The sequence below is a fragment of the Dryobates pubescens genome, chromosome 17, assembly GCF_014839835.1.
Source record: "Dryobates pubescens isolate bDryPub1 chromosome 17, bDryPub1.pri, whole genome shotgun sequence".
NCBI lineage: Eukaryota > Metazoa > Chordata > Aves > Piciformes > Picidae > Dryobates > Dryobates pubescens.
In genome coordinates, this window is record NC_071628.1 from 14,090,914 (window position 1) to 14,106,726 (window position 15,813).

Consider the following 15,813-nt stretch of genomic DNA (forward strand, 5'->3'; position numbering starts at 1 on the left):
ATGTGTGTGTGTGTATTCCTAAAAAGGGTGGTTCTGCTTAGGTATCTTGCTAAGGAAAAGTTAATGGCTAATATTAGTAGGAATTGATTATCAGGATGTTTTGCAGTATCAATTGGTGTATTTGTAAACCAGAAGATGTTTCAGTTTTTGTTATTCATACCAGTGTGTGTTTACATAAACATCACAATTTAATTAGTTACTCATATATGGTAAATCTGTCTGTAACTGGGTTAAGTTAAATTTATTGAATACCTAAGAAGTGTTCAAAATACATGCATATTGGGTATGGCTTTTGTTCTTGCTTGTGTGTGTCCAGGGAGTATTTGAGGATTATGAATGCTCTGGGTGTCATTCATAAAGATTTTTTTTTTTTTTTTAATGTAGACAACCCAATCACTTTGTTTTTCTCTATATCTTAAATTATGAACAAGTAGACTTTTTTCCCCCCATTCTCATTTTTTTTGGTCAAAACTAGACTCTTTGACCTGACCTTTGTTTCATTGATATAAGCAAGACTAAGATTTAAAGTTCAGTGTGGCATACCAAGGGAAATGTGTAACCTCCAAATGTTTCTGGTAAGGTAGGAAACAATGCTGTGGTCTCATTTTGTGTATCCACATTAGTGTTGTGGTCAGGAGCAAATTTTTGAAGTAGTCTGGATGGCTATCCCATGCTGCATTGCTGAGCTAATAACTCCATGTACAAACTATAGAATCTTTTTAGATAAAATTGCCATTTGCTCTTTAGAAGATTGCCCACTGTGCTCCACCTGCTGAGAGGCTTTCAGTCCGTGGGAGGAAATTAGCTAGTCTAGAGTAAACCCCTGAAATGCTTGTTTTGTGTGCACCTTGAGGCCTCAGCAGCAGCTGTCTCTTTGAAACTTGCTCTTAGGTTTGCTCCCATTGGTCTAAATTACTGGAGTAATACAGATAAATTCTCTAAGACCTGAGCTTGCATTTCGAAGTTCACATTCGTTTAGGTGCATGTGGACTAAAAGCACACCTCTACTGTAGTTCTTGGCCTCGTACATCAAGGTAATGACATTGAGAGCTTTTTCCCCATTAAGTGCTATTAGTGGAATGCTGTCACCTTGAAGTCATTATTTTATAGAAATGAGTGATTAATATGCAAATAGCATTATCTTAACTGCAGAGAGTTGCCAACTCTTTGAGTTACTAACCATCAGAGTAATGTCCCCAGTGTATTAAATGCTCAACTGATAAGAGATTTATTAAGTTTCCATTGCATCAAGGACTCTGTTACAAAATAGTGAGGCAGTGGGAAAAAAAGTCTGCAGATCCCAGCATACAGCACAGCTTGATTGCAATCGCTGCCATTTTGTCTGTTTGGTGGTGGTTGTTTTTTGAGTAGCATTGGTATTTTCCAGAAGATGTTATCGGTCTAATAGCTGCACAGTGAGTTAGAAATTGGGGGGGGGGTTAAACTCAGTCACCAAAATCTGAAGTTTTTAAGCTTATGTGCCCTAATTGCGTTGTGTAGGTGTCTAGTGAAATATTTTTAGATGTGCATGTGTCCCTCTGAAAACTTAAGACTGCCACAGTTTTCTGATGTAAAGATGTAACATCTTGCATTTGGAGAGGGAAAAAATGGTTGGCAATGTAAGAGTTACCCTGTCCTGAGACTCCAGATAAAATTCTTTTACAGAGCTGTTTGGAGGGCTTGATTTTGGTTAATCTGCAACTTCCTATTTCTGAACCATCCCTTAGGAATCCTGCTGTCTGGAAAGCTGATGAGAATGGGAAGGAAGCATCCCTGTTAAAATTGTGGAATACCTGGGGTGAAGGAGGGAGGGGAAGCTGAGGCAGAGGAATTAAATAGTCGTTCAAAACAACTTCCCTAATTCTTTCTTCCAAATGAGTATTTTTAAATCCTCCTTTCACTTATAATGGAAAGAAATGTCATTAGGCTTTAGGGTGGAAATAATGATACAGTAGAATCTGGTTTTTGCAGCAAATTACAGACAGTGTAACAGCTGATAGATTGCATTAATTAATTAGTAGTGGTCTGAAGTATGAGAACAAAACAGCCTTTTCAGTTTAGCAAAGAAGTTCATACAAGGCAGTAGTGATTGATTTGGAGAACGGAGGTCTTGATCAGATTTTTCTGTAGTGACTTTGCCTCAGCTTCTAAGTCATCTGGGAGATGTATGGTAGGATGTCCAGTGCAGATGGCCATGCAGACTGCTGAAGTGAGCCGATAGTACAGTCTGCAGCCCCGTTTATTTTTGTGTTTAATGTCACATGCATCAGTATCACTGATGAGTCCCCAGAGCTGCTTGGTGAGGGAGGGGATCACTGTCACGCAAATAATCCTGTACAGTTTCATCTGCTAGGTGAATCTCTCAGGTGCTGCATGCTTCTTGGAGCTGAACAATAAACTGAGATAGACAATAAACTGAGGGGAGGATTGCAATACATGGAACATTACAGCAACACCCTATCTTTTTGTTATGTACCTCATTCTTGATGAAGGCATCCTTGCAAAAGCTTGTGGTTAGGTTGCTTTATCTGTGTGTAGCAGCTGTAATTCTTTGTACGCTGCAGCATTTCTGAGAGCTCTTCAGATTTATTATCATTTAATTGTAGAATTTCAGCCTTTCCTCTGTAGGAGATAGTAGCTTACTGAAAATAGCTGCTCATAGCACATAATGTTGATGTGCCTTTTGTGTACAGGGATGAGATGGGTTTGAAGTTGAAATGGCAGCTTGTGTTTTCTCTTGGTGCTTAGGCGCGCATGAACTTGAACAGATGCAGTTGATTCTAGAATCAATTCCTGTTGTACATGAGGAGGACCGTCAGGAGCTTCTCAACGTAATTCCAGTTTACATTAGAAATGATATGACTGAGCCACACAAACCTTTAACTCAGTTGCTTCCAGGCATCAGTCCTGAAGGTAAGTAATTCAGAATAAAAAATCCTTCCTGTATTTCAAAATCCGAACAGCGAACAGCTTTACTCTGTGTGTGTGATTGTTAAAAGCCAGCTTCAGTTGGAAAAGTCTGTGCATCCTCTGAAAAAGGATTGTCTTCTGCTGTAATAAAAACTGATAACATGACAGCTGCTTGATTGTCTTTGGAGTAGAATTGTGAATCTCTGCCAGACCTCTGTGCCCTGGAATTGATCTGTTGTGAGACACTGGCCTTCTGAATATAAAGGGAATACTGGAATGGAGTCAGTATAAAGCAGCTATTAAATGCCGTGAAAGAAGGTCCCCTGACCAAACTGACAGCAGCATTTCCTTGTAGCAGTTGGTACATACCGATTCAGCTTGAATTATTCTGTCTCTTCATGTGTTTTGCTGATACAAGTTCAATTATTCTTAGATTTGACCTCTTTTAGCTTTCCTATGCCTACAGAATGCAGATTTGGCAGTGAGCTCTCAGTAGATGATCCTTCACAGGTGGCTACTTTTAAGCTGATGTGTGCCTGTAGAGCAGAGCAGTGCTCATTAATCTTGAGTCCTAGGTGTCTGAAATGCTGTTTTTCTCCTTACTTAATGATCACTTTTTCTCCACAGCACTGGACTTCCTGGAGCAAATTTTGACATTTAGTCCTATGGATCGATTGACAGCAGAAGAAGCTTTGTCCCATCCTTACATGAGCATTTATTCCTTTCCAACGGATGAGCCTATTTCAAGTCATCCTTTTCACATTGAAGATGAGGTTGATGATATTCTGCTGATGGATGAAAGTCACAGCCATATTTATAATTGGGAAAGGTAAATTTATCACTTACTGTGGCATGCAACATAACTGAATGGCTGTGTCCTTGAAGTAATGTTGCTTCATTTCCTTTTCTCTTTGTTACTTCTTCAGTTGAGCTGAGAATCAATTTTTCCCTTACAGGCAGTACATTGCCATTTGGTTTGTAATTCATTAAACTGACTTGGATATCCTGATGCATTCCTGAATTGCAGTCCATACTCTAGAATCTAAAGTTAATCTTTCCATTACTTTTTTCCCTTCCCTGAAGTATTTCTTTAAAAAACCCAAACTTTTAATGAAGACAGTTTTAAGTATGATTGTCTTGTCAAATGCTTAGCACATAGAGTTGTCATGAGATTTACAGTAGTCATTTAAAGTCTGTTAAAAACACATGAAAGAAGAGTTCTGTAAGTGTAGTTTTGGACTTAAATCCTTCAGATGTGCTTATGAGGATTGCTTTATGCCAGATGAAATGTAAAATCTGGAAGAGATAGTCGGTTGAATTGAGTAAAAGCTTTTACCTGAGTTGAATTATCTTCATTATGTCAGGGTGTTTCTAAACTGTCTCTGTTTTGGGATCTAGAAGTCTGTTGGTTTTTGTTTGGCTGCTAACACTTAGGAAATTGTTTTGCAGATACCATGAAAGTCAATTTTCAGACCACGACTGGCCTATTCATAATAACTATGAAGCTGATGAAGTTCAGCGTGATCCAAGGGCTCTTTCTGATGTTACCGATGAGGAAGAAGTGCAAGTAGATCCTCGCAAATATTTGGATGGAGATCGTGAAAAGTATCTTGAGGATCCTGCCTTTGACACCCACTTCTCTACAGAGCCTTGCTGGCAGTATTCAGATCACCATGAAAACAAATATTGTGATCTGGAATGTAGTCACACTTGTAATTACAAAATGAGGTCATCTTCATACCTAGATAATTTAGTTTGGCGAGACAGTGAAGTTAACCATTACTATGAGCCCAAGCTTATTATAGATCTTTCAAACTGGAAGGAACAGAGCAAAGAAAAGTCTGATAAGAAAGGAAAGTCTAAATGTGAAAAGAATGGGTTGGTGAAAGCTCAGATAGCGCTTGAGGAAGCATCACAGCAACTTGTTGAAAAAGAAAGGGAGAAGAATCAAGGATTTGACTTTGATTCGTTTATAGCGGAAACCATTCAGCTTAGTTTACAACACGAGTCTACTGATGTTGATAAATTAAATGACTTGAATAGCTCGGTGTCTCAAATAGAGTTGAAAGGATTAATATCAAAGTCAGTAAGCAGAGAGAAGCAGGAGAAGGGAATGGCTAATTTGGCACAGTTAGAAGCTCTGTACCAAACGTCTTGGGACAGCCAGTTTGTAAGTAGCGGGGAGGAGTGCTTCCTCATAGACCAGTTTTGTTGTGAGGTAAGGAAAGATGAGCAAGCGGAAAAAGAAAATACTTACACCAGTTATTTGGACAAATTCTTTAGCAAGAAGGAAGATGCTGAAATGCTAGAACCTGAGCCAGTAGAAGAGGGGAAGCTTGGGGAGAAGGAAAGAGAAGAGAGCTTTCTCAGTAACAGTGGAGAACTCCTCTTCAACAAGCAGCTTGAGGCTATAGGTATTCCTCAGTTTCACAGCCCGGTCGGTTCGCCACTGAAATCTATACAGGCCACGTTAACGCCTTCTGCTATGAAATCATCTCCCCAGATTCCCCACAAAACATACAGCAGCATTCTGAAACATCTAAACTAAAAAAAAAAAAAACAAACCAACAACACTCAGCAGACATTTCTTTTATATTCATGAGATGTGTTTGTCTTTTTTTATTACTAGTGTAAGTAATTATCTTTTTTTTTTTTTACTTGAATCAGACGGCGTAATTTTTGCTATGGATTTCGTTAGTTCTTCTGTTTACCATCGTTTTTACAATCCAGAATTCCTTTCTATTACATGAGTTAGTTTGGGTTGTTTTGGTCTCTTTTTTTTTTTTTTTTTTCTTTTTCCTTTTTGTTTTTAAACTGGCATGTCGTTTGCACACAATTAATTAATAGAGCAAAATAATGCAAAATGCAGGAGGTAACAAAAAGAAAAATGCACTAAACCAAGGGAAAAACAAAACACACACAAAAAAATTTCTCTCAGTAAAACGGTGTCCATGTTTTGCAGGAAAACAAACAAACAAACAAAAGAACCTTGCCTTGAAATGTACACAGTGAGACTGTACATAATTGCATGAAGATCTCTATTTTTCCCCCTCCCCCCGCCCGGTTTTCTTTCCATCCATGCGTATCTTTAGCGGTTTTCATACTGTGCAACGTTTCTTAGACACATGATACCAGCAGCAACCGAGACGAATGCAGAATTTGGTACGCATGTGTTATCTACCTCAAGGTAACAGCAGTATGTGGCAAAAACGTTAACCACCCATAGTGCTTCTCATTATGCACTTCTATTTAGCCAGCATTATTGTAGTAGCTTATTCTTATTGGGAAACAAAAACAACAAAAAAAAAAGAAGAAAAAAGAAAAATCCTTCAATATTTATAAATGTTCTGGTATGCATTCTTTAGAGTGAAGTGTTTAATATGCAGCACTTTTATTTATTTTAGCAAATAAGTATATTTCTGTAATTATAGAAAAGTCAACTTAACTTGGGAGTTAACTTTTTCTCAGACAGAAAGGTTTCGTTAGCACTATGGTTTTGTTGCCTACATAGCTGGATATGTATTAACACGGCTTGTTCTGAGGCTTAGCCAACACAGTTTTGGTTTCGAATTTTTAATGTTATTTTAACTTTTTTTTGGTTGTTGTTCTTTTTCCTCCTAGTTTTCATTTCAAGTAAAGCACTCACTGTGTATACGAATTTGTAATTGGAGGTGCTTGATCTCTACAAAAGAAATTAGACTTGCTTTATTATCAGATGCTCCTAGAAGTCTTAATTGTGTTCCTTTTTGGGTTGGTTTTTTTTTTTTAAACGATTTTGTAATGTTAGTTGTGTGCATGGAAATAATTAAGGTACAACATTACTGTAGGTTAAAAGTTCTATATGGTGAGACATTTTGTTTTTACTGTATGTTTTTACTGAATGATTCCTGTCCCGCTCCCGACACACACCCCACCCCCCCCCCCCAAAAGCAAGCATGAATAAAAATTAGGTTAAATATAGCATGTAGCATCTCAGTCTTCTGACAATTTGTTTTACCTTCTGATTTTATTTTTTTTTTCTTTTTGAATACTGGATGTATCATTGGCTCCCCTGTTCAAATCTTTAAAAAAAAAACAAATAAAAACATGGCCAGCAAAAAGGACTGCTGTGTTTTGGTGCTAATGGTTCCGTGGAAGGAGAAGAGCTGCTGCCGTAATGCAGGTCTGTGGTGAAGGCAGGCTTGCTTCACTGCGCTCCCTGATACGAAGTGCTGAAGGGAGCAGGAGAAGCTGCTGTGTAGGCTACCCTGGAAGTGGTTCTGGGCAGGCAGTCCCCTGGAAGGAGTCTCCAGAAGTACACTTCTGTCCAAGTGCCATCGGCATAAATTGAGGAAAATCTTCTGCAGTGGCGTGGCTAAAAAATTGTAAGTGTACAGTAGCAGCAGTAACCAGTCTGCCAGGGTATAAGAGAGCATTACTGTTTATCAGCTTTTTAGACAGATAGGGTGAAAGTGGCAAAGCTGCTGTGAGCACAGGTGAGCACTGTTGTGTTGCTGGCAACACACTGAAGGTAACTGTGCAAGTGCCTTAGCTGACAGCCTGTCTGGAGCACTTCCACAAGGAGATTTCAGGAGTAGGAGCAGGTAACTCCTATGGGAGGTTTCAAAATGTGCTGATCCCGTCTCTGCTGCAGCAAGCCCTAAGAACAGTATGTGTTTCTCTTCCAGTACCTCCTGTCTGAGCCATTCCTTAGGGAGCTAATTAGCTGTATAATGAAGCTATGTCTTTTGGCAAACTCCTACTTTTTTTCCATGACAGTGGCTTAGTTCCTCCAAATGTTTCCATCCCTTCTCTCCTCTGGCAGGTAGTGCAGCTGCAACTTGACTGAAACAAGGAGCTGCTCCAGTAATATGGTAGAAAAAGATCACCTGGGGAGAGGTACACAGCACACGGCCCTGTGCAGGGCATGTGAACATTTGCATAGCCGCATCACTGTGTACAGTGCTGCAGGGAGGAAGAAATTGAATGAAAGCAGTGGGTGTGAAATACACTGGAAACAATTCCACTTAAAAAGACTTCCTGTGCAAATGCATTTTCAATTTTTTTTAATGATTTTTTTTTTTTTTAACATCAGTGAAAAGAGTCATTAAGAAGGCTACAGGTGTTGTAAAGGGAACATTTTCCTCCCAAAAAGGAAGAGGAGAGTCAAGTGTTGGGCTGAAATCCAGTGTGGTGCTTCACTCGTGATGAGGAAGCAGCACTACAGGTGCTGCTGGCTGCTTTGGAGAAAGCCCTGCTGCTGTAAAAAGCTCCACCCACAGACCATCAGCAGGTACTGCTAAGCAATTGGGCTTATTAAGTAGAAGTAATTCCCAATGTGGAGGCAATTAAGGAAAATAAAAGCACTTCCTAAGAAGGACCATGCAAAGTGAACTCTACTGCTAGAAAATGAAGATACTCTGAGTGTGGTGGTGGGCTCTCCTTTGGCAAACCAAGAGTCCTGCAGTGGGAGAGCAGTCTGCAGAAAGTGTGGGGTTTCACAAGATGCTCCCAGCAGGTTGAAGGTAGTTTTTGTTCTGCACTCATGAGCCATGCCCATCATGTAAGGAAAAAATTGGATAGTTACATGTGTAGCCCTTTGGCTGTGACCTAGCAACTGAGATTATCTGTAAAAACAAATTATGGAAGAGGCTTAAATTCTAAACTAGCTGAAGGGACCACTGTTTCATGCCAAGGCTCTTGAGAAGTAGAATGAAACATCCTTATTTAAAAGACAGATTTCTTGTTTGCTTTTTTGTTAAAAATACCTTTTCTTCTCTATGTGGCTTTTGATTGAAGGGCAGCATTTCCAAATAGAACTTCAGCTAGAAGAGGTGATGTTTATCCTTACTAAGAAGACCAAGGCAGGGCATTTTGCATGCACTGTTGTCACAGGAGCTCTAATAATTGCAGGCTGGCGTAACGCTGAACAGTTTGTTCTGATCAGGAGTTCTCAGTCACGGCCAGTTAACTTCCTCACAACTGCATTTAATTTTAATTAAACAAGAGCTGCTATATATAGTCTTAGCTATTAATATCAGACTTTGCCCACACTGTGGTGTGATTACAGCATCTTCACCAGGCTTTGCCTTGAGCGCAGCTGGTCTGCTGCGGCTGTAGTTTGGATGTCAGGTTCTACAAACCAGCTGGGAACTGGGGCAGCTGGGCAGTCCCTGCTGCTGCTGCACCTTGTCTGCCCCTCAGCAACATGATAGCCTGTATCAGCAGCAGTGAGTCCATGGAACACAGCTAAAATTGTGTGCCTTGATTTACTTTTTCTGTTGCCTTGCTGTTGCTTTTTCTGTGCTGTGTGAGTTCTTGGAAGTGTGACTGGTACATATTTTTAAAGCTTTGCTGAATTCTCACTTCAGTCTGGCTTGTTGCCTGGAGGCATTAGTTTACAAGCAGCTTTTTCATGATGTTTTTACTGAGGGGGGCAAGGAGCTTTCTCATAAACACATAGAATGGTTTGGGTTGAAAGGGTCCTGTCTCCTGGAGAGGTTTTTCTTCCACATGGAACTATGTTGCTCTGAAGCTACTTTTGCTGTTTTGTTCTGTCCCCTTCAATAGTCCAATGTGGACTTTTATCACCTACTCTATAGGTACTCTATAGATACTGCAGAGAATTGTACCTGGAGTCCTGAGAATTCAGCAATACACTGCAGAGCAGATTATTTCTGGGTCTCAACAGCAGGGGAAAGCATCCTTGAACTAAATCTACGCCGCCGTATCTGCTTTATTTATACTCACGTTGCTTTTCTGTTGCTGAGATTTGCGAGTGCTTGTCAATCCTTCAGGTAGGTTTTGCAGGTAATTAAACAGTAAACTGTCCTCATTTTTACAATCCTGAGTCACAACAGCCCTCAAACAGTTCATTCCTTATTCCTTGAATTATTTCAGTGCTTACAAAATCCTGCAAATTCTTGTTTGCTGTTCTGCCACTATCTGCGTCAGACCCGAGCTGAACAACCTGGGAAGTAATGCTGCAGGGTATTTGGTAACAAGCAAATAATCCAGATCACTACTGGCACCCACTGCTCTTGGGCTTCCATTCCAGTGTCTCTATATTTAAAATGGCTATCTGCTTGCTCACAGTGCTATTTGAGAACTCCTTAAAATATTGGCTCTTGAAAAAGTTCAGTGACTTCTGTTGACTTAAGAATTAGCATCACTGATAAGGTTCTTTGGGTGCATTAGGAAGAGTGTGACCAGCAAGCTGAGGGGAGGCTCTCCTCCTCTTCTACCCTAGAGAGGCCTCATCTGAAGTATTTGGTCCAGTTCTGGGCTTTTCAGTTCAAAACAGACAAGGAACTACTGGAGAAAGTCCAACAGAAGGTTACAAAGATGATAAGGGCCTGGAACATCTCTCTGACAAGGAAAGACTGAGAGCCTGGGGGCTGTTAAGCATGGAGAAGAGAAAACTCAGATGGGATCTTATCAATGTCTAAAGGGCAGGGGTCAGTCACTTTTCAGTGGTGCCCAGTGATAAGACAAAGGGCAACTGGCACAAAATAGAACCCAGGAAGCATAGGGAAAAACCTAAGCATAGGGAAAAACTACTCTGCTTTGAGGGTGCTGTAGCTCTGGAAGAGGTTGCCCAGCCAGGTTGTAGAGTCTCCTTCTCTGGAGACTTTCAAAACCCACCTGGACATGATCCTGTGCAACATGCTCTGGATGAATCTACTTTAGCAGAGTTGTTAGACTAGATGATCCCCAGAGGTCCCTTTCAACCCCCACCATTCTGTGATTTGGTGATTTGCAAGCAGCAGACCATGTGTGGAGGGAGCTCTGTCCTAGCAGTCCACATGGATGTGTTGATAGCTGGGTATGGCCATGCTCTGCAAATAGCTGTGTCAGTTAGCTGGCAACAGTCACATAATGTCATTGGCTTTCCTCTGGCATCTGTCTGTTCCATCCTGAGTGCAAACAAAGCCTTTTTTAGAGAACTCTGATAATAAAATTCCTCTTCTAATCTATGTGCATCCAAAATTACTTTTAACCTTTATGCCTGCATGGATATTATGTGCTGTATGAAATATGAATGTGTGGCTGACTGTACCTGTATGGCTCTTGGACAGTTAAGCAGGACCTTGCATTATTTCTCTTGTCCTGATAAAATCATCATTATGTCAACGATGAAGCAGGGTTTTTGGTTCTTCAGCCATCACGGAGCAAAATAGGGAAGCACAGATTTGCTTGAGCGATTTCATGGCTGAGTGAACTCAAAATAACTTGCTACAAAGCAGGTGGTTGACCATGATAGGAGTTTGAGGCCAGCAGCAGGTACCAGTGCTGGCAGCAGCGAGGAGCCAAGCATGACCAGGAAAGAGTTCAGGTCATCCTCCACAATGCTAGCACAGCCCAGGGAGGAGACTTCCACCCTGCCTGCCAGGAATGGTCTGTGTTGGCTTGGGCAGGAGGAAAAATATGATGGGAAAGAGAGAGATTAAAATATTCCTAGTGAAAACAGGATGTTGTAAAGCTGGTAATGGAGCAGGGCCCACAGGGCTGTCTGTCTGCAGAGGATTGCTAGGAGCAGGGAGGCTCTCTCACAGGGACTGTTTGGGAAGAAACACATGCTCCTCACATGGCCGTAGACCCACACCAAATCCCTGAGGCTCTGCTGACAGCAGGCTGGCATCTTCTGTTCTCCAAAATATGACTGATTATGGCTACTTACACACAAAGGTGTCTGTTTGCCTTCTCTCAGCACCTGCCTGCTCTCTTTTTCATCAGATAAAGGTCATAAACTGTTCCCTACGACACATCAGCCCGGCATCACTTCTATTTAGCTGACGTGACCTCGCAGGCACTGCTGGGCAGTGAAATGAAGCTGCACTTCAGAGCTGAGCTCTCATGAGGGGGCTGATCTCAGCCTGCTCTCCAAGCTGTGATCCATGGCTTCCTTCCAGCCTCAGACAGGTTTGGTAACTGACCTTTCCTTTGAGAGGCTGCCAGCAGTAGTTACCGGTATGGATTCACAGCAGAGGTGTCAGGTCCCTGCAGATGGCAGGAACTGGGTCCTGTCACCAGTAGCCAGTTTGTGAATCAAATGAGGTTTCTGTAGCTGGGATTGTTTAGCCTGGAGAAGAGGAGGCTCAGGGGAGACCTTATTGTTGTCTACAACTACCTGAAAGGTGGTTGTAGCCAGGAGGAGGGTTGGTCTCTTCTCCCAGACAACCAGCACCAGAACAAGAGGACACAGTCTCAAGATGCACCAGGGGAAGTTTAGGCTCGAGGTGAAGAGAAAGTTCTTCACAGAGAGAGTTGTTAGCCAATGGAATGGGCTGCCCAGGGAGGTGGGGGAGTCCCCATCCCTGGAGGTGTTCAAGAGGGGATTGGACGTGGCACTTGGTGCCATGGTTTCATACTCATGAGGTGTTGAGTTCTTTTCCAACCTTATTGATTCTATGATTCTATGCTGTTGACTGGTGCTTGTCCCATTCATTGGGCCCCTTGCACACATGAAAGGAGATAGTTTTAAACTGAACTTCACTGTTGCAAGTTTTGACATGAATTTTGGCATCTGCATACAGTGTTACAGGAGAGTTGGTTTTGAACCCATAGAGCTGAAGCTGGGGACACCCCTGCATGCCTGGGAAGTGAGGGGGATACCTCTGGGACAGCCTATAAAACCGTTCAGATTCATCTTAGTTTTAAATATTTGTCTCTAGATGTCTCTCTAGGCACCACATTAATCCAATTTACAGCATCTGGCTCAAGTGAAGTGTGAGAAGAATTTGCTTAAGCTATTTGAGCAGCTATGTGCAGCAGTGGACAGCTGGGCAAGCAGGCAGGGCTGCCACCAGTTACCCTCCCTATGCCCTGGCACCATGGTGCTGAGCAGCCAGGAGGGCTTGGGCAGCCTGGTGCCAGGAAGGCTCTAGCCCCACAGCAGGGGCATCTTGTGCATTGCCAGCAAGGTCAGTGGCAGCAGGCCAGCAGCAGACCGCCGTGGAAGAGACCTCTGGGTATCCTCCCATCAAACGTCCTGCTAAAGCAGGTTCAGCTAAAGCAGGCTGTGCAGGATCGCATCCAGCCTTTTGAAAGTCTCTGGAGAGAGAGCTTCCACAACCTCTCTGGGCAACCTGTTCCAGTACTCCACCACCTTTAAAGGAGAGAAGATTTACTTTATGTTTAAGTGGAACTTCCTGGGGTCTAGTTGGTGCTCGTTGCCCCTTGTCCTATCACTGGGCACCACTGAAAAGTGACTGACCCCATCCTCTTGACATCTGCCCTTTAGCTATTGGTATGCATTGATAAGATCCCCTCTCAGTCTTCTTCTCTCCAGGCTAGGGACAATACACTTGCACACATGCTGAGGTAAGTCATTTTATATTGCTAAATAGCCAGTTCCAGTTAATGCTTTGTTTAATTTCTGAGAACACCACCACAGTCACTCAGGTGACTCAGCAGTGCTGCCACTCCCTGTGACATCCCAGACTTGCAGAGGATGGCCAGGCAGTGCTGAGCTGCTGTCGCTGCTCTGTTGGCAACATATCCGGAGCATTGCGACTGAGTATTTCCAAATATGAAGGCAGTCCTGAGGGAGAAGAACATTTGCCTCCAGTGACGTATTCTGCTATTGTCAGGGCTGCATAGAGTGAAAGTAAAAAGGATTTCAGGACCAGCTTTCAGCTGCCTGTTAAGGCTCTGATTGTAGGAAGCAGCCTGAATGCACCATGACTGTACCAGTCCCTCCCCCTGCCCAAAACTTAAGCCAAAGGATTTAAACAAGCTCTTATGTAATATGGTTTTAGTGTTTCCAGTAGAAATAGGTGTTCTAAATATAAATGATTTGCAGATAAAATAGGCTTACATAAAATACTTTTACATTTATATAACTCTATATTGGCATTGTACCCAACACCTCCATCAGCCACAAGCCTGGCAGTGGGGATCGTGTGTGGTACCAGCACTGCCCAATTCCAGGACCTGCCTACTGGGGTATGGGCTCAGGATTGCACTGGTGTCTGCAGTAACAGACAGACCCCTATCCTGTCCTCAGTCTGCCAGGCAGTGCCTCCCCAGGGGCAATGCCTCCTGGAAGAGATATATTTGGGTTGGTACGTCTCATGTTGAACTCCCTTCCTTCTCCCTGCCACTGGCAGCAGCAATCACAGGGTACTCCCATGGTGTTCCCATGACAGCCAGTCCCCAGGGTAGTAGGGACACCCCAGTTTCTAGCAGCAGTGTCATGGTAGTGGCAATTATCCAGACTGAGCAGCTGGACACTTCAGATACTGTCCCTTGGGGCCAACTGCTTTGGTCATTTAAGCAAAGAAAGTTTTTTTCAGCCTTGAGAGCTGGAATACTGCTTCCTCTCCATGTGCATGCAGGGATGTGTGTGTGTGTTTGTGTATAGCTATGTGTACCTATGCATTATATATGCATGTGACATGGGGAAAGAGCTGACTGCCTCCCTCTCAGGCTGCAGCACAGCCTCAGCTCCTGGGCTCCTCAGCTCCTGGGCTCGTCAGCTCAGTCTGCTGCCAGGCACAGCTTGCTGTCACAAGCCAGGCCAGTGGAACACTTCAAATTCCTGCACTAAATATGTCCTTCTTGTTTGTGATGTCTCCTCTCCATGTCCAGGTTCTTCAAGACTGTGGCTGATCCATGCTATTGTGCTTCTTGCCCTGCTCAGAGGCTCATGAGGAGCCATGCCAGGTGCCACTAATAAGACCAGCAACAATTACCTTGGAAGTAGTGCTTTCTGAGGAGAAAACAATGGTTGCCATATTACAGCCTTCATGTGTGGGAAAGATACTTAGTCAAATCCTGCCCAGCACCCTTCAGTGCATCACAGCAACCAGTTACTCTTAGGGGAAGGACTGATTATAAGCATTTTTAGCTACTGACATGTGTACAACACATGCACAGAATTAGAGATAAATATATAGAGGTATGAATGGAGATGCAGGTCTTGTTCCCACACGTGTATTTTCATATGCATGAACACATTTTCCTGCTGCAGGGTATTTTTCACAACAGAACAATATGATTTATATCTCTTTGCCATTAATATTTCCATTCAAATAAAGCCTTATTTATGGCTGTAGCAGAGAAGCTCTTTTGACAGGGTGGGAAGACACTTTTTACTGTGAAGCCAGAACTGTCAGCAGCCTCTATTATTCCTGGTGGGACCAGGTAGCATGACTTCATTTTTAATCCAGTTCAGCTGGAAGACACTTGACTGCTTTTTCAGTCAGAGAAAGCAAACTTGCCAGAAAGAAGCAGTACGTGTGACCTTCGAGAACGACTGCCGCCCTTTCCGTCTGGATCTGTGCTCTATTCTTCATAAGCAGCCTGTTCCTGAGGTGCATTGTGGAGGAAATGAGCCATTCATCTTTGTCTCCACTGCCCTCCCTTCTGCTGGGGGAGTCACTGCCTGCAGGCGTGTGGAGAATGCTTGGTCAAGCAGCATTTGGGCATCTTCTAGACACGGACCTGCAGCAATTCATCAGTTGATTCTCTGTTGGAAATCAATAGTAATCTGTAGTACAGGAGCTTCTGATTCCTGAGAGCTATTAAATAAAGTCATGCACAGATGAAAAGCAAAAAAACCCCAACCAAACCCAAACAACAACCAAACAAACACAACCCCCCCACAAACCCAAAACCACAACAAACAAACAACAGCAAAAAACCACACACACAAAAACAACCAAAAAGAAACCCAAACAAAAAACCCCCAACCAAAGAGAAAAAGGCCCACACAACCCCCCAAAAAATAGACCAACAAAGAGGTCAACACTTTAGTCTTCCCAGCACTGCAACAACTTTAGCAGTCCTACCATAGAGTCTGTGCTGAAGCCTCAGGGGTACCTCCATGGCAACTCATGTCTGCACTGACACCTTTCTCTCAGCCTGTGTGGAGTCACGCAGAAGCCATCTGGTTTTCTACTCTGTGCTTGAGTGAACAGC

General features: G+C 42.7%; 1 protein-coding gene across 2 annotated transcripts in view; it reads left to right on the plus strand.

Moving 5' to 3' along the window:
• Window positions 1-5,677, plus strand: part of MAPK6 (mitogen-activated protein kinase 6) — a 29,678-nt gene extending 24,001 nt beyond the window's left edge. For both annotated transcript variants that reach the window (XM_054168828.1, XM_054168827.1), the window contains exons 4-6: window positions 2,749-2,913; window positions 3,538-3,739; window positions 4,360-5,677. In XM_054168828.1, coding sequence (XP_054024803.1) covers window positions 2,749-2,913; window positions 3,538-3,739; window positions 4,360-5,458 — 1,466 coding nt within the window. In that variant the 3' untranslated portion in view covers window positions 5,459-5,677. The remainder of the gene's footprint in view (window positions 1-2,748; window positions 2,914-3,537; window positions 3,740-4,359) is intronic.
• Window positions 5,678-15,813: the final 10,136 nt, after the last annotated feature.